Here is a 23,125-nt window from a genome sequence, read left to right as displayed (position 1 = left end):
TGTCTTTAACTTCTGGCATTTTTAAAAAATATATATTTTATTGATTTTTTGCAGAGAGGAAGGGAGAGGGATAGAGAGTTAGAAACATCGATGAGAGAGAAACATCGACCAGCTGCCTCCTGCACACTCCCTACTAGGGATGTGCCTGCAACCAAGGTACATGCCCTTGACCGGAATCAAACCCAGGACCCTTCAGTCCGCAGGCCGACGCTCTACCCACTGAGCCAAACCAGTTAGGGCTGGCATTTTAATTATGATGTGTTTTCATGTGGGCTTCTTTGGGTTCAACTTGTTTGGGACACTCTGAACTTTCCGAACTTGTATGTCTATTTCCTTCACTAAGTTAGGGAAATTTTCCGTCATTATTTTTTTTTCATAAGTTTTCAATTTCTTGCTCTCTCTTCTCCTTTTGGTGAATTTTGGTTCACTTCAAGTTCTCCCAGAGGCTTCTTATACTATACTCATTTTTTTATACTCTTTTTTCTTTGTGCTGTTCTGATTGGGTGTTTTCTGCTTTCTTATCTTCTAAATATCTCTTTTGATCCTGTGTTTTATCTACTCCACTGTTGATTCCCTGTAATTCATTCTTCCTTTCAGTTACTAGTAATGCATTCTTCCTTTCTGACGGTTCCTTTTTAGTTTTCTAGTATTGTTTTTATGTTTCCTATCTCTTTGTTAATGTTCTCAGTAAGTTCATCTATGCTTTCCTCAGTTCATGGAGCATCCTTATAACCAGTGTTTTGAACTCTCCATCTGGTGGTTTACTTGTCTCCATTTTGTTTAGTTCTTTTTCTGGACCTTTGTTCTGTTCTTTCATTTGGGACATGTTTCTTTGTCTCCTCATTTTGGCAGCCTGCTTGTGTTGGTTTCTGTGTATTAGGCAGAGCTGCTACATGTCCCAGGCTGTTAGAGTGGCCTTGTGTAGTAGGTGTTCTGTAGGGCCCAGTGGCACAGCCTCCCCAATACCCAAGCTGAGCACTCAAGGTGTGGCCCCTGTGTGGGCTGTGGATAGCCTTCTGATGTAGTTGAGCCTTAATTGCTTTTGGCACATCAATGGTAGGGATTTACCCCAGACTGATCAGCTGCAAGGACTGGTTGCCACCAGCATGGAATATCAGTTGTGCAGAGGACCACCCCCACAGAGCAGTGGGACTTTGGTGCTCACTAAATTCGCTCCTTGAATGTGTCACGATGAAGGTGGTTCTGGAGCCTCTCAGGAGGTGCAGGCCAAGGTCAGCCACTGCCTGTGTCCTGTCTAGGACCACCTGGCACAAGTTACAAAGCAATCTGCAGATGGCTGCTACTTGTGCTTGGCTCAGAGATGCCCAGGAGAGGCTAAGCTGTGATCAAGGCTGGCTACTGCTAGTGGTGGGCCTGGGCCACATTACAAGAAGTATGTGGCACACTGAGGCCAGATGCTGCTTGTTTGAGAGATTTTAGGGAAGTCTGAAACATAAGCTAAGACAGGCCATTTGTATGGTAAAGTCATTGGAACCAGCTTGGATGGGCCTGCAAGTTAGTAGAGAAGGGTGGGGGAAGTATCTCATGGAATCACCAAAGCAGGGTGAGCAGTGATAGCCAGGTTGATGGAGGCTAAGATATGGCACCCACCTCAGAGAAGGAACAATGGCTTCTGCCAGTACTTCTTTCTGGGAGAAAACTACTCCTTCAGCTCTTACCTTGATGCTAGACAATTCATTTCCTCCCCATATGTTCCTGCCCCAGTACTGCAGCTTAGAGCAAGTTAGTATGAGTAAGTCCATGTGCAGGCCCTTTAAGAGGAAAGCCTGAGACTCCAGAAACACTCTGCCTCCCTCAGCCATATCCCAACTGGTTTTATAGTCAGAAGTTATGGGGACTTCTCTTCCTGGCTCTGGAACCCTGGGCTCAGGGGCCTGGTGTCAGAGTGGGACCCCTTCCTCCACTGGAGGGACCTTCGCAGCTGAGATAGCCCTTTCAATTTTTATCTGCCACACATGGACGTGGAGCCAGCCCATTCTGCATCTCCACCCCTCCTACCAGTCTCCACATGGTTTCTTCTTTGTATCTTTTGTTGTAAGACTTCTGTTCAGCTAGATTTTCGGCATTTCTGAATTATATTTTTTCTGTAGTTTAGTTGTCATTGTGGGAAGATTTGAGTACCGCATTTACCTATGCTGCCATTTTGACCAAAGTCCTTAGCATATGTCTTCAAGGTTCATCCATGTTGTAGCATGCATAAGTATTTCATTACTTTTTCTTGCTGAATACTATTCTATTGTATAGATATGACATTTTATTTAACCATTTATCAGTTGATGGACACTTGGGTGATTCCCATTTTTGAATGTCATGAATAATGCTGCTATGAACATTCCTGTACAGTTCTTTTGTGTAGACTTAGGTTTTCATTCTCTTGGTTATATACTTAAGAACGGAATTGATGGGTTGTATGGTAACTATGTTTAACATGAACTATCAGACTGTTTTTCAAAATGGTGCACCATTTTATAATCCTACTAGCAATGTATAAGGGCTTCAATTTCTCTACATTCTTGCCAATGCTTGTTTTTTTTTCTGACTTTTTTATTTTAGCCATCCTAGTGGGGTGAAGTTGTATCTCGTTGTGGTTTTGATTTGCATTTCCCTAAAGATGAATGACATGAAGTGTCTTTTCATGTGTTCTTTGGTCATTTGTTTATCTCCTTTGGAGAAATATCTATTAAAGTCCTATGTTCATTTTTAAAATTATTATTTTTACTTGGATAAAATGCACATAACATAAAAGTTTCCATCTTAGCCATTTTAAGTGTACAGTTCAATGGTATTGAGTACATTCTCATTGTTGTGCAACCATCACCACCATGCGTCTCCAGAACTCTTTTCCTATTGCAACACCAAAACTCTATGCCCAATAAGCACTAACTTCCCATTCCCTTTTCCCCCAGCCCCTGGCAATCACTATTCTACTTTCTGTCACAAAAAAATTGAGTACTCTAGGTACCTCATATATGTTGAATCATATGCTATTTGCCCTTTTGTGATTGGCTTATATCATTTAGCAAAATGTCTCAAGGTTCATCCAGGTTGAAGTATGTGTCAGAATATTCTTCCTTTTTAAGGTCACATTAATATTACATTTATGTACATACCACATTTTGTTTATGTGTTGATGGACACTTGGGGTACTTTCATGCTTTAGTTGCTGTATGCTGCTATGAACGTGGGTATACAAATATCCACCCAAGTCCCTGCTTTCAATTCTTTTGGATACACTGAGTGGCCAGATTATTATGACCACCTGACGTTTGTAGGCAAATTAGCCACACACTGCATCGTATGGGATATGGAAGCCGAAGGCCTGTTCAAACACCTTTGCTGTCTGCAGTTACCAAGATAGAACGTCTCCAATTCGCACAGGAACACAAGGATTGAACAGTCGAGCGTTGGAAAAAAGTCATGTGGTCCGATGAATCACGTTTCCAGTTGCATCATGCAGATGGCAGAGTGAGAATTTGGCGGAAACAGCATGAAAGCATGCATCCCACATGCATGAGTACAACCCTTCAAGCTGGTGGGGGCAGTGTTATGGTTTGGGGCAAGTTTTCCTGGCATGATTTGGGCCCTTTAATTCGTGTGGACCAATGTCTGAATAGCACAACATACCTAAGTATCATTGCTGATCAAGTTCATCCTATCATGTTGATGGCGTATCCCAATGGAGACGGCTTCTTCCAACAAGACAATGCGCCATGCCACGGTGCTAGTATTGTGCAGGAGTGGTTTCAAGAACATGTGGGAGACTTTACCTTGCTGAGGTGGCCCCCACAATCACCACATCTCAATCCAATTTAGCATTTGTGGGATGAAGTTAAAAGAGCCATCAGGCAAGGCAGCTGGTTCCACAACCATCAAATCTCACAGAACTGGACAGTGCTATTCATCAGGCATGGTGTCAGATTCCTCACATCACCTTTCAGCATCTCGTGGAGTCAATGCCAAGAAGAATCGCCGCAGTATTGAAGGCTTAGGTGGCCCAACGAAGTACTGATGGGATGGTCATAATAATCTGGCCATTCAATATATATATATATATATATCTCCCACATTCAAAGGCTGTTAAATCACGTTGTTTACCCATATCTTCAGAAAAAGATCACTTCTGTCGTGGAAACAACCTGCTTCCCTATTTATAATGGTCTGGCCCTCTAGCAACTTCAGCACGAAATTATTGCTAATTTGCCTACAAACGTCAGGTGGGCACAATAATCTGGCCGCTCAGTGTATACTAAAGAGAGAAATTGATGGGCCACATGGTAATTTTATTTATAATTTCTCTTAGGAACTGCCATATTGCTTTCTATAGCAGCTTTACATTCCCACCAATAGTGCACAGGATTCCGATTCCTTCACATCCTCACCAACACTTGTTTTCTTCTTTTAAAAAACACTAAACCAGATGGACCGTGCAGGCCGCAGCCTGCAGCTTGGGCACTGCGTGGGTGCCTGCTGCGACCTGCCCACTGTGGCCCTGGGGCCTGAGGGCGGGCGCCATCCGGACACTGCACACCGGTCCCAATCTGCTGTTGGTGCATAAATTCACAGATAAATATGAATGGATAATAACAGAAAATGGTATTGGAACAGTGGGAATCAGCAATTTTGTACAGGAAGCATTGGGAGATGTTGTTTACTGTAGTCTGCCTGAAATTGGGACAAAATTGAACAAGCAAGGTGAGTTTGGTGCTTTGGAAAGTGTGAAAGTTGCTAGTGAACTCTATTGTCCTCTGTCAGGAGAAGTAACTGAAATTAATACAGCTCTTGTAGAAAATCCAGGACTTGTCAACAAATCTTGTTATGAAGATGGTTGGCTGATCAAGATGACACTGAGTAACCCTTCAGAACTAGATGAACTAATGAGTGAAGAAGCATATGAGAAATACATAAAATCTACTGAGGAGTGAAAATGGAATCCACCTAAACAAAGTAGTCTGAAACAAACAAACAAAAACAAAAACAACCCTAAGCCAGTAGCCGTCCTAATGAGTGTGAAGTGGTTTTTCATTGTGGTTCTTATTTACATTCCCCTAATGATTAGTGATTGTATTAGTCAATCAGACTGCTGTAACAAATATCATAGACTGGGTGGCTTAAACAATCGGAGGCTGGGAAGTCCCGAGATCAAAATTCTAACCAATTTTGTTCCTGGTTAGAGTTGTCTTCCTGGCTTGTAGATGGCTGCCTTATCACTGTGTCCTCACGTGGAGGAGAGAGAGAGATCTTTCTCTCTTTCTCTTCTTCTAAAGCCACTAATCTTATTGGGTTAGGGCCTTATCCTATGACCTTATTTAACCTCATTACCTCCTAAAGCCCTATCTCCAAATAGTCACAGGAACTTTGGAGGGACACAATTTGGTCTATAGTAGTGACGGTGATCATCTTCTCATGTGCTTATTAGCCATTTGTATAGTCACATGTTGCATAACAATCTTTTGATCAATGATGGACTGCATGGATGGTGGACTGGATCCCGGATCAGCAGGAGGGTGAGGCAACGAGCTACAAGCAGGCAGCAGAGAGCTACAGGAGGGAGCAGGGCAGCAAGCTATGGGGGGTGGTCAAGGTGGGGGGTAGGAGGAGCTACAGGAGGGTTGGCAGAGAGCTACTGGAGGGAGCAGGGCAGCAAGCTATGAGGGGTGGTGGGGGTGGAGGGGTGGGAGGAGCTACAGGAGGGTAGGGTAGCAGGCAGAGAGCTACTGGAGGGTGGCAGCAAGCTACTGGAAAACTACTGGCGCAAGGATTCGTGCGCAGGGCTACTAGTAAGATTATAATGGGAGCTGAAAATTTTCTCTCGCCTAGTAATATCATAGCACAACCCATTACTCACGTGTCTGTGATGATGCTGGTGTAAATAAACTTACCCCACTGAGTCGAATAAAAGTATAGCACATACAATACGTAGAGAACATAATACTTGACAATGATAATAAACAACTATGTTGCTGGTTTATGTATTTACTATATATACTTTTTATTGTTATTTTAAAGTATACTCTTTCTACTTGTAAAAAAGTTTGCAGTAAAACTGTGTTATGCTGTGTTATGCCGGCAGCAGCCTCATACATCTCATGTTTACTGCATTTGATTGCATCATTTCCTCTTGCGTTTGATTTATTCTCCTGTTATTTTGTATAGTAACACACTGGACAGGCTGTAGTCTAGGACCAATAGTCTATATCATAAGCCTAGGTGTGTAGCATGCTATACCACCTATGTTTGTGTAAGCACACTCTATGATGTTTGCACTATGATAAAATCACCTAATGACACATTTCTCAGAAATTACCCAGTTATTATCAGCATATGACTACATATATTCTTTGGAGAAATGTCTATTCAGTCCTTTGTCCATTTTTTTCTGTAAGGTATTTTCTCATAGAGAAATTAAATTTTGTCCTTACAGTTAAAAAGAAACCAGTTGGAATTGTGTATTTAACCATGAAGCCAATAAACATTACATAAAGCACATAGCCTTCAAAGCCTTTGTAGATATTCTTTTGTGTGCTTTATTTTGAATGTTGAAATTTTCTTATGAAATACAAAATTTCAGATTATTTTTACTACAAAGCTTTCTCTTCAAATTGTTATATTGTTTATGGTCAAATTTAATTATCATTTGAATATCATTTGGAAAGCTAATGTTGTGTTGTAAGTAGCTGCTTACAATCAATGACTTAGAGTGCTTGTAAAAGCCCTTAAACATTTATTATGATTGAAAGTCAAGTTGTTCTTTTGTTTTCTTTTTAAAATATTTTACATTTTAATTTAATAACTAAAAACAAAACAAAACAAAAACACCTCCCACTCTACCTCTTGCAACCACCAACCTGTTCTGTTTATCTATAAACTTGGATTTTGTTGTTGCTGTTTTTTATTTTTAGGTTCCACATATAAGAGACATCATATGGTATTTGTCTTTCTCTGTCTAATTTATAACTTAGCATAATACACTCAGGGTTCATCCATGTTGTTACAAATGGCATGATTTTATTCTTTTATGGTGGAATAATATTCCATTATATATGTAACACAATTCTTTTATCCATTCATCCATTGGTTAACACTTAAGTTGTTCTCACAAATTGGCTATTGTAAATAAATGCTGCAATAAACATGGGGGTGCACATATATTTTTGAATTAATGTTTTCATTTTCTTTGAATAAATACCCAGAAGTGGAATTGCTGGACCATATGGTAGTTTGATTTTTAATTTTTGAGGAAAGTCCATTCAGCAGTCCCACCAACAGTATACAAGGGTTGGTTCCCTTTTCTCCACATCCTTGTCAACACTTGTTATTTCTTGTCCTTTGATAATAGCAATTTTAACAGGTGTGAGGTGATATTTCATTGTGGGTTTGATTGGCATTTACCTGATGATTAATGATGTTGAGCATTTTTTCATGTACCTATGTGTCTTCTTTGAAAAAATGTCTATGCAGATCTTCTGCCCATTTTTAATTAGATGTTTTTTGTTATTGAGTTATATATATTCTCTATATATTTTGAATATTTGACGCTTCTCAGATACATATTTGGTAATTATATTCTTTCATTCAGTGGGGCTGTCTTTTCAGTTTGTTGATGGTTTCCTTTGCTGTATAAAAGCTTTTAATTTTGATGTAGTCCTGTTCCACTTGTTTATTTTTGCTTTTGTTGCTTTTGCTTTTGGTGTCAGGTTTTAAAAATTATTGCCAAGAACTATTTCAAGGACCTTACCACCTATATTTTCTTCTAGGAGCTTTATGGTTTCGGGTCTTACATTCTTTAATCCGTTTTGAGTTAATTTTTGTGACTGGTATAAGATAGTGGCCCAGTTTCATTCTTTTGCATGTGGCTGTCCAATTTCCCCAATGCCATTTATTGAAGAGACTATCCTTTCCCCATGGTATATTCTTGGCTCCTTCATTATAAATTAATTAATCATATATGTGTGGATTTATTTCTGGGCTCCATAGTCTGTTCCATTGAAATATGTGTCTATTTTTATGCCAATACCATACTGTTTTAATTACTATAGCTTTGTAATATAGTTTGAAATCAGGGAGCATGATGCCTCCAGCTTTATTTTTCTTTCTCAAGATTGCTTTGGCACTTTGTCCATTTTTAATTTGGGTTGTATGTTTTGTTGTTGTTGAGTTATGAGTTATTTATATATTCTAGATCAGCCGTGGGCAAACTATGGCCCTCGGGCCGGATACGGCCCATTTGAAATGAATAAAACTATTGAAATAAAAGACCGTACCCTTTTACGTAATGATGTTTACTTTGAATTTATATTAGTTCACACAAACACTCCATCCATGCTTCTGTTCCGGCCCTCCGGTCCAGTTTAAGAACCCATTGTGGCCCTCGAGTCAAAAAGTTTGCCCACCCCTGTTCTAGATACAAGGCCCTTACCAGATAAATAATTTGCAGATAGTTTCTTCCATTCTGTGAGCTGCCTTTTTACTTCTTGATGATGTCCTTTAAAATGCAAAAGCTTTTATTTTTGATAAAGTCTCATTTATTTTTTCTTTTGCTGTTCTTGTGGTGTCATATCTAAGAAGCCATTGCCTAATTCAGAGTCATGAAAGACTACTCCTGTGTTTTCTCTAAAGGTTTAATAGTTTTAGCTTTTAAGTTAAGATTTGTGATTCATGTCAAGTTAATTTTTATATGGTATAAAAATTTTAAATCTCTTAGGACATAGTAGTTTTAGACTGTTTTTTTTACTAGATTAGATATAAAAATCAGTAAGGAGGTTTTATTTTGGTTGTTCTTTTTGGGGGTCTATTAAAAAATCACTGACTCATTGCAGACATGGGAAATCATCTATTTATATCATCAAAAATACCTCATTTGCATATGCTCATTTAGTCTATTTATAAGAATGGAAATCCAAACATAAGGTAACTGAGGAATGGCTGCCAATAGTGACTGAGATAACAGGCATTGAAAGGCATGAATAATATCTTGATTACAAATATAAGCTTGGTCTCATCCTTTTAGCCCAGAATTTACCACGACTACATATCGTTTTTTAGTCTGATTAATGGCAGAGTAACTAATCAGAGTGGGAAAGAGATTAGCAAATCATTCAAGATGTCAAGTGCAGTCAAAGTGCCATTTTGTCATAGATAAGATAGTAAAGCTCACAGTGACAGGTGTATGTAATAAATAGGAACTGAAAATACTCCGATCTTGAAGAGTCAAGATAATGTTTCTAAAATGAGCGTTATTTACTTACATTTGATTTTCTTCCTCTGAATTGTCGTATTGTTGAACTGGGCTTTGATTTGCTGACATGCTAATATTTGGTGTGTATTTTCTTTGTGCTTTGCAGGATGCACAGAACCAAAAATTAAAGACAAATGTCTGGTACAGTGAGGTAAAGGACTGTTTCCTTCTGAGCATGCTGCCCTCCCGATCTTGACCTGTTGAAACATGTTATTACTCTGAGGAATAGACATTATCTCTGTGTTTACAGTTCCTTAGATCTGCAGCAAACCTAACTTGTTAGAATCCATGTAAGTGGAGGCCATGTTTCCTGGTTGAGGCTACCATCTTTTGGTGTTGGATGGGAAGTCCTCTGCCCCAACAGTACCAACAGGCTGATCCGTTGGGTTATTTCTCCAAATCTCTTTTCAGTTCTTTGGTAAGGTTGATGTTGCCCCTTTTTGATAAGTTTCCTTTCTGGCTACTCCTAACAGGTTTGGGATGATGAGTTTTTATCATGGAACTCCAGCATGTTTGATGATATTAGCCAGATCTCCCTACCTCTAAGTGCCATCTGGGCCCCTGATATCATCATTAATGAATTGTAAGTGCCTTGGATATATTTCTGTGGGGTATAGATGTCTTAGAATATTCAGGATAGTTTCTGCTTACATTCACTCATTGTTGCTATTTTTTGTTTCTCAACTTAAAGACCAGCATACTGTTGGGAATATTCAGGTTAAAAGTACCATAAGTTGACATTGTTTTACAGCGGTTCTCAACCTGTGGGTCGCGATCCCTTTGGCGGTTGAACAACCCTTTCACAGGGGTCACCTAAGACCATCCTGCATATCAGGTATTTACATTATGATTCATAACAGTAGCAACATTACAGTTATGAAGTAGCAACGAAAATAATTTTATGGTTGGGTCACAACACGAAGAACTGTACTTAAAGGGCCAGAAGGTTGAGAACCACTGGTTTAAGATATGGATTTGGTTGATAATGCTTGAGGTTACTCATGGAGTGTGTTTGTATCGTAATAGTAGCGAGTTAATTTATGAGGTGTCCTTGCTGAATCATCTCGGGGAAAAGTGACTGTCCTTGAGCTTCTAGGTTAGTCTTGGGTGTCGTCGTCACTACCACCTCACAATCATTTCTGCGCGTTGGAATGACTACAGCTCTCTCTCTAACAACAGATTCTCTTGTGTTTCATACAGCGTGGACATTGAAAGACTACCCGAACTTCACTATGTGTATGTGAACTCATCCGGGACCATCAGGAACTCTAAGTCCATCCAGGTGGTCTCTGCCTGCAGTTTAGAGACATACGCTTTTCCATTTGATATCCAGAATTGCAGCCTAACCTTCAACAGCATTCTGCACACAGGTAAGCCAGGAGGGGTACAGCCTTCTTGGGGGGAACATGCCTGTGCTGGCTTGTTGGCACACACAGGCGTAATGATATTATGCCACTCTTCAGGTCCATTTCATTCTTGCACATAACTAACTTCTTGCAAACCTAAATTTCTTCCTGCCGTTATTTGGCTCGTGCTGTCATTCAGACCAAGTGCGGCGCTGGGCCCAGACGCACAGCCCAGTTGCCGCTCTTTGTTTGGGAATACAATATTAGGCCTCTACTGCCATTGGGAATGGTATAGAAGTCACAGGGGCAGCTCCATCATTGGATGGATAGTGGAATCCAAGCCCTACATTCATAGATGCTTTTTCCATGGCTAGAGAGATTTTATCCCACACCTCTACCCCTAATTCAACATGATTATATCCACTCCATCTCAATAAGGCTGGACATGGCGGGGCAGGAGTAAAAGGAAGGATTTTGTGTTGGTGCCCACTGTTTCTGTTCTTCTCAGTGGAAGATGTAGACCTGGCCTTCCTGCGGAGCCGAGAAGACGTTAAGCAGGACAGAAAAGCATTTTCGAATGACAGTGAGTGGGAACTTCTTTCTGTGTCCTCCGCCTACAGCATCCTGCAGGGCAGCGCTGGAGATGTCGCGCAGATTCAGTTTCACGTAGGTCCTTCCCTCCCCGTCGCCTCCGCCTACTTCTCCGCACTCTTTGGCCTTCTCTGCTGGGCGGAGGGGTCTCTGCTCTGTTGCTTATCCTCACTCACTATCCTTCGGGAACAGCCGATTCAGCCGGCTCCGGACGTCCACTGGCTGTCAGCGTTTCAGAGGCCAGCGGGGCAGGCGCAGCCCCTGGGCTCCTGCTGTAGCCATTCCCCACGTGAATATAAAGAGAGTGGTTTTCACACTCCAGAGACATGAGCCACCACAGCAGGCGCTCAGGCCTGTTAGTTCACACCAACACCGCCACCTTCAATCCCTACGGAGAGGAACCAAAGAAAACCCACGCACAACAACCAACTGGGAGAGAGTGCCTCTTCAGCGCTATTGTCCTGTTTTTAGTTGAGTAAATTATTAATTAATTCCAGGTGCAGGTGCATAAAATTACCATATTATTAACTTGAATATCTGGAGGGATTAGCTAACAAATCACCTGCAGGATCCGCAGAGACCGCTGGTGGTTTCCGGATCAGAGAGAACAATTGCCCTAAAAGGATGTGATGGAAACCCGAACTGCTCAGAAGTGCCACCCCGAATGCTCTTGGCTGCCTTGTTCACAGAGAAATTTGTACAGCAGGGCTGGAGAGGGGGGGAAGGGTGGGGGTGCAGGACAGTGCAGCCTGCTGCTCTGCACTCCAGAGAGCCATTCTCTCCTCCCTGGCCCTCCTGGCAAACCATCCCGAGTGTGAGCAAAAGCAAGTCCATGCAACCGATAGACGCACATCGTTAGTATTCAGTTCTGCTTTCCTGCACAGAATCAGCCGGTGGTGGTGGCAGTTTGGGGAGTGGTAGGGGGGGGGCCTCCTTTATGGCAGGGAAGGGATTCCATTGAAAAATAGAGACTACAGACAGACCAGGATACACAAGATGAATTGTCCTGGAAACAAGCCTTTTGGATAAGAAGGAAAATTCAGACTAGATGAAGGTGCTATGGTTACAATGGATAATTGCGTGTTAAGGGGTTGCGGCTGTGAAAGGAGCTGTTATTGAGGGCACAGGTGCCCCTGCATTGGTGGAAAGGTGTCTGCAGCTCTCAAGGAAAGATCTTGTTAAGTTAGAACCTCTTAGAGACAGCTGTTGTGTGAACCTGGCCCATGTATAACCCTGGGCACTGGCTGATCACAACTTGTATCTTCCCAGTGGTGGGGTCTGGGTTCTTGCCTATTCTGCTTGGTTTTTAGCAAAGCCTGCATTGTGGCTCTTTTGTCCACTTTTTTTAGCGAGGGAAAGGGAGTGGAGAAAAGAAAGCTTTTTTAATTTCAATGAGTTTCTTGGCTCAGAGTAAACACCTCATTAATTTTAAAGATATCAGCCCGCAAACATTATTAATGCAGCTGAATAATGGAGAGCATTAAAGGGAAATGTGAGGGAGCAGCACATGCAAGGTGGGACACAGGCACCTACCAAGCACCCCGAGAACGCTGCACACGCCATTACCTACACTGCATGGAGAGAGACGAGGGAAAGCAGGAAACGGGTAGGTAAACACACACACTCTCTCCATAGGCAGCCATTATCGGTACACACATGTCACCCTTTGCCCTCAGTAGTAATCTGTCATCTCAACAGTGGCTGAGGCCTGTCTGTGCACTACGATGACCAGCGGTGTGAAAGACTGCGTATGGAAGGAAAGGTCCCGGGTCTCAGGAGCCATGGTCCTGGCACTTTATTCTCCACTCACAGTGTCTCTGATGGGTGTGCTGAAGGCAGGCAGAGATAAGGTTTCAGGCTCTGAGAGCTCTTCCCTGAGGCCCTCTGCCGGGGCCCAAGGTGGGTGATCTAGCGGGGCTGGCGGCCACCCTGGCCCTCCAGAACAGACTAGAGCAAGAATCCTGAGTAGACGCACAGTGATCTGTGGTTGGGCAGGGAGCTAGACTCAGGAGCTTAAAGGAGATTTGGTGACTATCCCAATTCTGTCTCCGTTGGCCTCTGCCAGGCCCCTGCCTCCCCATTTCTGCTCTGTGCACCGTGGCTGGGCTCAGGTGCCCTGACTTCCTACCACGCATCCTACTCTGAATGTAGCAGCCGAGGCACGTGTCCTTCAGCAGCCCGTGGCCAATGACAAGACATTGGGAGCCCAGTTCCATTCAGACATTGGGCTGCTGGGGTCCTGGCAGCAGAGTCACCACCCTCTGAGTCTGATCACCTGCTGTGTCCCAGTCCAGGCTGGGACAGCAGGGGGTCGGGGACAGGTGGGGCAGGCAGGAGCTACAATGATCTGTTCTAAATACGTTGTCACCTGGGCCTGAGGTGCACTGTTGCCATTGAAACCAAATTCCATGTTCTGGCTGCCCTGCTAGTTCCAGCGAATGTACAATCATATGTGCCAGCCCTGGGGCACGTACTGCCGCAGCCTGGGGTGAGGCTGCAGCCCCGGGGGGTCCAGAGCACAGCCCCCTGCCTACGAGGATGTCTGTGAGCAGCTGGCGCCGGAGCCAGCAGCCACCGGAGGGGAGGTTTCTTCCAACACCCCCTCGGAGGTGCTAGTTCCCAGAAACAGCGGGGCCAGCGTTCGGTGTCGGTATGGTGGCCTTTTGGTTTTGTTTTTTAAAGAATGAGGGTAGAAGGGGAGGAGGTAGGAATAAAATTTAAGAACCCACGTTGGATAGAAGAGGGTGGACACTGTGGGAATGAAAGTGAGTCCAACCACAGAGCCGCACACTGAGTAAATGCTCATTCAGGCAGGAATGGGGCCCACAGGGGGCGTCCAGGAAAATGCAGAGGGCCATTGGAGAAAGAAAGGTGCCTCGTCTTCTTTTCCTGACATGATTTTCTTTTCTAGTTTAGGATAGAGTTGTTTTGTTCAGATATCTATTGAATGCAGCTCATAAACTTGATAGAAGATCCTTTTGAGCACCACCAGTTCAAGAGTGGGAGAGATGGGGTTGGGGCCGGGGAGGAAGAGAGAGAGAGAGAGAGAGAGAGAGAGAGAGAGAGAGAGAGAGAGAGAATATTTGAATTTAGAGCCCTGGAAGTCTTTCCAGGGTCACTCAGGTAATCCCAGAATCACGGACTCTGCTAATCCGCTGATCCATGGTCCAGGTTTGAGAAACTCCCACTCTGTGGAAGGTGGAAGGATCTTACTTAGATCTTAGATGGCAGCCACTTTCCCATTCTTTCTGAATTAGGACTGTGGAGAGGGGCTTGGGAGAAGAGGAAAACGGGCTTCAGTATGAAGCCTGAGCCTGGGCGTCAAAATTCCAACTATGTCATAAAGACGGTCATGCAAAATTGAGTGCTGGTGGGGTCTGCCATCACCGAGGCAATTAGAGGCTAACCTTGGGGCCTATTCCATCTCCAAGGAGCTCTCCACACACACATTCTGAATTAGATTGATCTCTTTCATTAACAACAATAGGCTCCAAATACCTTTGTGTACTTATTATTACCTGGCTTTAATGGATAATGAAATTGTGGCATAATATTGCTAACACCTGAAGGGTGTCTAATGGAGAACACAGACTGAAACTAAAGTGCTTTTCCTTCCCTCTCTGTGAAATTTAAAGGCACCAGCTCCCTTAGTCCATTAGAAATGATGGGCTCTAGGTAGGGGCAGCTCCGCAGAGAGCAGCGTCTCACTGAGCTGGTGACGTACCTTCCCCCAGAATTAGCAGGGCTGTTGCCTCTGGTGTACCCGAGGAGAGGCAGCTCTCAGAGGGCTGACCTCAGCTGCAGAGCCCCCATTGGGGCTACTCCCAGGATCCCACCCCATTGAACTAAACATAGAATTATTAATTGACTACAATGCAACTCAACAAACATCTTTTGAGCTCTTCTCTGTGCCAGGCTCAATGGTAAGCACCGAGGACACAAACATGAATAAAACAAGGCTCATGGGACCTGTCATAGACCTCACAATCGCCCAGGGAAACATACTCACAATAACCACAGAAGTGAGCATTTACTCTGTGTCAGGCACCGTTTCACGACTTTGTACATGTAACCCTCACACCTCTATAAGATAGGTTTTTACAAATGGATGAGCTGGGCTGCAGAGAAGTTAAGTAATTTACCAAGGTAATGGGGTGACTAGTGGAGCCTGGGCTCGAACCCAGGCAATCTAACACGAGAAACTATGCCTCGTCCTATGTGATGATGATACAATTAAACATGATGCAGTATATTCCAGTCCATTCTTTGGCATCTGTGCACTGTGTGTTACTGGGCAAGTCACCCGTATTAGTTTCCGAGAGCTGCCATAACAAAGTACCACAAACTGTGTGACTTAAAACAACAGAGCTGATTCGTCTCATAGTTCTGGAAGCCAGAGCCTGAAATCAAGGTGTCACCAGGGCTGGTTCCTTCTGGGCTCCAAGGGAGAATCGGTCCCGTGCCTCTCTCCTGGTTTCTGCGGTTGCCGGCAGTCTTCAGCATTCCTTGGCTCACAGATGTAGCACTCCAATCTCTGCCTTCATCTTGACATGGCCTTCTCCTTTTTGTGTCTCTTCTTCATAAAAGGACACTAGTCATATTGGATGAAGGGCGCATCTTCCCCAGTGCGACCTCCTCTTAACTAATTACCGTTTCCAAGTTCGGCGACTTGATGAACTTCCAGGAGGGCATGGATTCTTGGACTCATTATTCAACCCACTGCAGTCTGTCATCCTCTGGCTCCTGAAAATTTGTGTCTGTCCCAAAATACATTCACCCTGTCCCAGCACCCCCAAACATCTTACCCCAAGCCTGCTCCAATTCTAAGACCAAAATATCATCTTAATATAAACTCAAAAGAACCCAAATCTCACCATCTAAAGCAGGCACAGACTCTGGGCATGGCCCATTCCTCTCCCTCTGTAGACTTGGGAAACATCTAACCGCCAGAGTCTGGTTCCTGACCCCATAAGATGGGGAAGTTTCCTATTAACAGTCCTGACTCCAATATTTAGGATAGAGTCTGACACTGTTTATGCTCAATTAATGTCCCTTGAGCAAGGGAATAAAGGGCTTTGAGGATCAAAAGAGATGAAAAAACAAAACGTTTCTGAAAACTGGGTGGTAAGATTAATATTTTTTAGGCTATCCTCAGCTAGTAGAGAAAATTAGCCTAGTACATAGGTAACATTGCCCCTAAATCAACCTAGAAGAAAAGGTGGTTCCTTCACTCTTGAAGCAAAACCAAACTATAGGCACTATCTTGTCTGTCTTCGGAACGGGAGCATCCTTCGCTAAAGGTAGGAAGATGGATGAGGTCGTTTTGGAGGGCCTGTCTAGATTCACAATTTTATAAGCCAAACACAGACAGGAGCGGTTTCTGCTGTACGTTACATCGTAGCTGTCTCGTTCTGTGCCCACCGTTTTCCTTCTGCTTTCAGCTACTGTTGGTCCAGAGAGGAATACCCTCCCAGCAGGACTGGCTGCAGAATTTGTGTGGCCTTAGTGCAAAGTGAAAAGGCAGGGCCCCTTGTTCAAAAATTACTACCAATTTCAAAATGGCACCAGCAGAGCATTAACAAACTGCACAGGCTCCATGCCCCGGGAGCCGGCCTGCCTCCCGGCCTCTTAGCTCTTGCCACAGCTCTCCCCGGCAGCTGCACCTTCCTGGAACCAGGGGCCAGAGGAGCCACGCTGCCATCCTTGGGTCTGGCCCTGGTTTACCCTCATTCCCTGCAGCTGCCTCTGGCTGGAGAGCAGTCATCTGAGGTCCTGCTTTTATACAGGAACTCCACTGAAAGACTTCTACAGTAATATCAACTGCACCCAAGATGTTCGGCAAGGCTACAGTAAACTGATCTTTTAGAAAGGGAAAGCAGCCCGGCCGGTGTGGCTCAGTGGTTGAGCACTTACCTATGAACCAGGAGGTCATGATTCAATTCCCAGTCAGGGCACATGCTGGGGTTGCGGGGCTCTATCCCCAGTGTGGGTGGGGTGTGCAAGAGGCAGCCAACCAATTATTCTCTCTCATCATTGATGTTTCTATATCTCTCTTCCTCTCCCTTCATCTCTGAAATAAATATTTTAAAAAGGGAAAATCAGGCATGGAGAGGTGAAATACCTCACCCAGGAGCACTAACTCACCTCACTGAGGGGCCGAGCTTCACCCAGCACATGTAGGCTCTAGGGACGAGGGCTCTGGAGCCCTGTTCCCTGGACTACGCCTGGACTCTCTGCTTAACCAGTGCGCCCACCTATACTTTTCTTTTCACCCTTCATGTAACATCTACCACGAAGCCTCTAGTCCAGTGGTTCTCAGCCTTCTGGCCCTTTAAATACAGTTCCTCATGTTGTGACCCAACCATAAAATTATTTTCGTTGCTACTTCATAACTGTCACGTTGCTACTGTTATGAATTGTAATGTAAATATCTGATATGCAGGATGGTCTTAGGCGACCCCTGTGAAAGGGTCGTTTGACTGTCAAAGGGGCCGCAACCCACAGGTTGAGACCTGCTTCTCTAGGGGGTCTTCTCCTTCTACCCACCAGAGACAGCAGGCTTGGTCACCTCCCACCCGTATGTCCAGATCACCAGTGGGCTAGCCTGGGCCCCCACTCTAGGACCCCATGGACTCTGCCCACTGGGCACCCCGCTCACTGCCCCATCTAACCGCAGTCAAGCGCAGCGTGATGACGGGAGCTAGGGGGGTGCAGGTTGATGACAGTTCATTTTGTTGTTGTTTTGCTGTTGATTGCACTTTGGTACAAATGTGTTTTAACCAAATTATTGCAAAGCAGTGAGTGTTGCTCTGGTTTAGGTATCTGCAGCCAATTATGTTTAATGTGAAAGACAACAGGCAGACTGCAATCCGCCAAACACTCGGGCCTGTCAAGCACCACTGAGACGGAATATGCTCTCAGACCCAATGGCGGGCTGGAGGGGGAGGGTCCCCGCTCTCATCAGCAAGGTGCTGTCTGGCCTCGCCCAGGCAAGCTCTTGCCCTGCCACTGTCTGCGCCATCCCTGGCCTCTGTCTTGGCTCATTTCTCTGTGGTTCTCTTCCAGAACAGGAGACAGAGAGGAGGGAGAAGAACTCTGAACTCAACTCAGAGGTCTGGCCAGATCAAGAGTTGTAGCTACAATGTATGAAAAAGAACCCTGGGCTCAGAATTGGGAGACATCGGGGCTCTTCCCAGCTCTGCCACTAACTCATCTCACTGAGGGGCCGAGCTTCATTTGTTAAAATCCATAAAGCAGGCCTATTAGGTTACCTGCCAGCAAGCTCGCAGCGAGGATTACATAAACCACACCATGTGCCTAAGACCACCCACCAAGCACACCCTCTGACACGTGGAAAACCTTCTATTGCTTTGAGAATCAGAGAAATGGGAAATTTCAGATTTTTTTTTTCCGAAACCCCAACAGTAAAGGTCCCAAACCATTCATTTGATCAGCAAGCACTCACGGAATACCCGCTACAAAATAGGCGTTCCTTTAGGCTCTGTGGGAGATTTAATAGGTTGCTGTTTTCACCCTCAAAATGTCCACTATCTGGTGAGGAAAACAGCCCTGTCATTCACTGGTTTCTCTCAAGGGAGGAGACTAGTTTGTGTTTATTAAAGACAATTCCCGTCACCATCCCAGAGAAACGAAAAAAAATGGCAACAACAATCACAGTGATTTTATGAGACTCAGATTTCCAGCTACAAAACCCACTCAGCACCCTGCGTGTCAGCCCCACTGCAGGCCTCGCTGGGCCTCTTCCGTCGGCCTGTGGCGGGTCCCCTCCTGCCGCTGCTCCCTGCTCCTGAGACTGAGCTGTGGCCTGCAGGGATGGGAGCCCTGGCCATGTTTGGCCAATAGGGACAGAGGCAGAAGATGGGAGTGAGTGGGTCTCTCCATTCTCTTTCTGTGGGGTCGCAGCCAGGCTGGCTTTGTCCCTAAGAGGAAGGCACAACTGTCGCAGTCCTATCCCCACAGCTTCTCTCAGGTCCCTTCAGGCCTGAGGGATGGAACAGCTCACCAGTGCCCCCAGCACCCTGGAACACTGCCCTCCTTCCTGTGGCTCTCCTGTGCCCTGCCCGCACCCTGTAAACCGTCTCTTTATTAAGCCCTCCTCAGATTTCCCAAGTCAGTTATGCTCTGTTCCTGCCCAGACTCCGACGGATACACTCACAGGTGCTAAGAAGCTCGCATTCCAAGTAAGAAGACAGACTAGACCCCATACACACAATATGTTGCATCACACATGGTTTAAGAGGAAAGATTTTAGTGTAAGCCCTGGTTTTAAACAGTTTCTCACTGACCAGCTATGTGAGCTTACACAAGCAATTTCATCTCTAAGAATCTTGGTTTCCTTGTCTGTAAAACGGAGATAATAATACTCAGCCCTAGAGTTGCTGTGAGGATTGACTAAGATTAAAACATAGGAAACACTTAGTCCAGTGTCTAGCAAACAACAGATGGTTTTAAACCACAAAATAGTCTCCTATTTCTAAGTCCTATTTAGGACTTCTTGGCTTTGGTTTTGGCCAAATGTTAGTCCATCAGCTTACCAGGGATGGGCAAACTTTTTGACTCGAGGGCCACAATGGGTTCTTAAACTGGATCGGAGGGCCGGAACAAAAGCATGGATGGAGTGTTTGTGTGAACTAATATAAATTCAAAGTAAACATCATTACATAAAAGGGTACGGTCTTTTTTTTTTTTAGTTTTATTCATTTCAAACGGGCCTGATCCGGCCCGCAGGCCGTAGTTTGCCCACGGCTGGCTTAGACCCTCTTTTCAGCAGATTTCTTGTCCCTGTCCAGGTGGTGATTCGCAGGCGCCCACTGGTCTATGTGGTGAGCCTGCTGATTCCCAGCATCTTCCTCATGCTTGTGGACCTGGGGAGCTTCTACATCCCCCCCACCTGCCGTGCCAGGATTATATTCAAGACCAGCTTGCTGGTGGGCTACACCGTTTTCAGGGTCAACATGTCTGACGAGATGCCACAGAGCGCAGTGAGCACCCCTCTGATCGGTAAGCAGCCTGGGGTCGCCAGACATTTGTCTTGCATGACTCCTGGCAAAGATTTGCTGTTGCATTTCAGATCTGGGGAGGGAGAGGCCCCCGAGACTCCAGCTAACTCCACCTCCTGGTTCTTCTTCTTCCCCAGGCGTCTTCTTCACCGTCTGCATGGCCTTCTTGGTTCTCAGCTTATCTAAATCCATCTTGTTGGTCAAATTCCTTCATGATCAGCAGCACAGCGGGCAGGAGCGGCCCCTCTTGGGCCTTGGAGGGGACACTGATGCTGATGGGCTTATAATGGATCACAGGACTCAGCTTGTTGGGGTGACAGGTTTGTGAGAAGCTTTGAGGTTCCTACCCTAAGCACCCGTTCCCACTGATGGAGCACCGGGCTGCGTGAAAAGTCTGAAACATCTGCTCATTGGCCTCTGTGCTGCATTTTACATGGCCTTTCTGGGGACTGAAGGCCACTAACTCCTGCTAGCTTCCCAGAAAGTTTCATTTCAGCTTGGAGGTCAGGTTCTCAATTCCCTTAGCTTGTTTTATTTCCTAGGTGCCGTGTGCACACGTGCACGCGTGTGCGCACACACACACACACACACACACACACACACACACACTGTGTAGGTATAGCTTTGGATTGCAGTTGCTTAATGTGCAAAGGTTTAAAAATCATCTCTGCCACAAAGCTCTGCCTGGGTCAACATGGGCTGGCCCCAGCTCAGAAAGCCTCCTGGATGGGTCTAACCTGGACACCCCACATAGATATGCTCTCCGGGGCTCCCTTCAGCAATTTCATCTCTAGGAACCTGGGGCTCCTTGTCTATAAAAATGGAGATAAGAATACCCAGCCCTAGAGTTGCTGTGAGGATTGACTAAGACAAAACATAGGAAACACAGTCTGGTGCCTAGCAAACAGCAGTGGTAAGGAAATGGTAGCTTCTTCTAGTTATTATAATTATTAGTAATATTGATATTAGTTCTATGTAAAAACTTAAAGGGTTTTTTCTTCATTCTGAACCCCTCAGCAGGTGGGAAGAGAGTCCCCAACCCCAACTCAGCCCACTGCCCAGTTTCGCCTACAACCTTTCTTGAAGGGTGAGGCCATCAGCCTCAGTGGGAAGTCCACGGGGCCTTGGCCGTCCCTGGTTGACTGGGGTGTTCTCCTCTCTCACGCAGAGTCCCCTGTCTGTCGAGAGCACCAGGCCCCCTCAGGGACCCTGAAGGAAGTCTTGTCCCAGCTTCAGTCCATCAGCAACTACTTCCAAGCCCAGGACCAGGCGGCCCAGCAGGAGGTCGGGTGGCTGGCCCTCCTGGAACGCGTTGACCGACTGCTCTTTCAAGGCTACCTTGTGATGCTGGGGCTCTACGCCATCACGCTGTGCTCCCTCTGGGCACTGTGGAGCCGCCTGTGAAGACGGGTTTGGCTGGTCTCCAGCAACGTGCTCTCGCAGCAGGTGGAGGCTGAAAATTTTGTGGGGAGATTAGAGGAGAGGAATGGTGGGTTAAAAGCTCTCTAGCCCCTCTTGCCTCTTTTCATTCAGCCCAGGTCTGCACACCTAATGAGAGAGTAAATGACCCAGGGGTAATGCAGTCATGACGAAAATGCAGAAACAGTTTGGGGCACACAGGGAAAGTTAGCAATCTCTTTCAGAAAATCCCTAAGTACATCCAGCATGCATGCATGTTTCTGCAGGTTTATTTAAGTGTAAGATCCTTCCATCTCCCAGCCCTGTCTTGGTCACTTATATAGTCACTCAACAAAACCTTTATTGGGTGTCAAATAAATTCTAGGCATTGTGTTAAGCACACCAGAAAATACAAAACAAGTTAGTCACAGCTCATCCTTCCCTTGACTGGATTCCTGAGGTCAACCTTGCATCGACCTTCAGTTCCCTGTAAGTCCAGACATCTCCCTGCCCTGTTCCCTGGCTCACACTCCATCTCAGCAGCCCGAGCCTCTCCACCATGCCTGTATCCTGAAGTTCTTGTTCCGCTGTGAGCCCATCTTCCTCTGCTGCCTCAGCAGCCAGTGCATCACTTTGGAGGGAAACCAGGTGCCAAGGCTTCCAGGGCAGTCTAGGTCCACACAGCCATCACACACCACGTGCAAGGCACTGAGCTGGGGGACAGGCTCAATGCATGGCCCTTGGGTTCAAGGAATTTATCATCTATCCTGTTTCAGTCTGCATGGGCCGCCATAACAAAATGACACAGGCTGGGTGGCTTAAACCAAGATTTATTTTCTCACAGCTCTGGAGGCTGGAAGTTCAAGATCAAAGTGCTGGCGGAGTTGGTTTCTTCTGAGGGTGCTCTCCTTGGCTTGTAGATGGCCGTCTTCTCCATGTATCCTCATGTGGTCTTTTCTCTGTGTGTGTCTGTCCAAACTTCCTCTTCTTACAAGGACACAGTCATATGTGCCCTCATGACCTATTTGACCTCATGTCCTACTGACCTCATTTAACTTTAGTTACCTTTTAAAAGGCCCTATATCCAAATATAGTCATTTTGTAAGATATAACATATACATTTTGGGGAGACACAATTCAGCCCTTAACTCTGATGTGATTATGGAGGCTGGCAGGCTTGAGACTCAGGGAGAGTTGTAGTCTGAGTCTAAAGGCAGGGTTTCCTCTGGGGGTTGGTCCGTCTTTTCCTATTAAGGTCTTCAAATGATTAAATGAGGCCCACTTACTTTCTTGAGGATAATCAGTCTTATTCAAATTCTACTGACTTAAATTTTAACCCCATCTAAATAAATAACTTCACAGGAACATCTAGAATGGCACTATGGCCTGGCTAAGCTGACACATAAAGTTAACCATCACCACCCCGATGGCTCCTTACCTTCCTATCTGTGCCCACAGCTCCTCGTCCTGAACAAAGGAGCCCTGACCACCTGGCACCTGGGTACCCAATCCAC

At 45.2% G+C, this 23,125-nt stretch overlaps 1 protein-coding gene across 1 annotated transcript in view; it reads left to right on the top strand.

Moving 5' to 3' along the window:
* Positions 1-21,617, top strand: part of HTR3B (5-hydroxytryptamine receptor 3B) — a 40,988-nt gene extending 19,371 nt beyond the window's left edge. Inside the window, exons 4-10 of the mRNA XM_036323976.1 lie at positions 9,363-9,407; positions 9,730-9,839; positions 10,457-10,626; positions 11,111-11,268; positions 20,004-20,214; positions 20,351-20,533; positions 21,382-21,617. Of these exons, the coding sequence (XP_036179869.1) occupies positions 9,363-9,407; positions 9,730-9,839; positions 10,457-10,626; positions 11,111-11,268; positions 20,004-20,214; positions 20,351-20,533; positions 21,382-21,617 (1,113 nt within the window). The remainder of the gene's footprint in view (positions 1-9,362; positions 9,408-9,729; positions 9,840-10,456; positions 10,627-11,110; positions 11,269-20,003; positions 20,215-20,350; positions 20,534-21,381) is intronic.
* Positions 21,618-23,125: the final 1,508 nt, after the last annotated feature.

Source organism: Myotis myotis, unplaced genomic scaffold (assembly GCF_014108235.1).
Source record: "Myotis myotis isolate mMyoMyo1 unplaced genomic scaffold, mMyoMyo1.p scaffold_m19_p_10, whole genome shotgun sequence".
NCBI classification, from domain to species: Eukaryota; Metazoa; Chordata; class Mammalia; order Chiroptera; family Vespertilionidae; genus Myotis; species Myotis myotis.
Note: the sequence above shows the minus strand (reverse complement) of the source record. Positions and strands in the feature narration are given on the sequence as shown.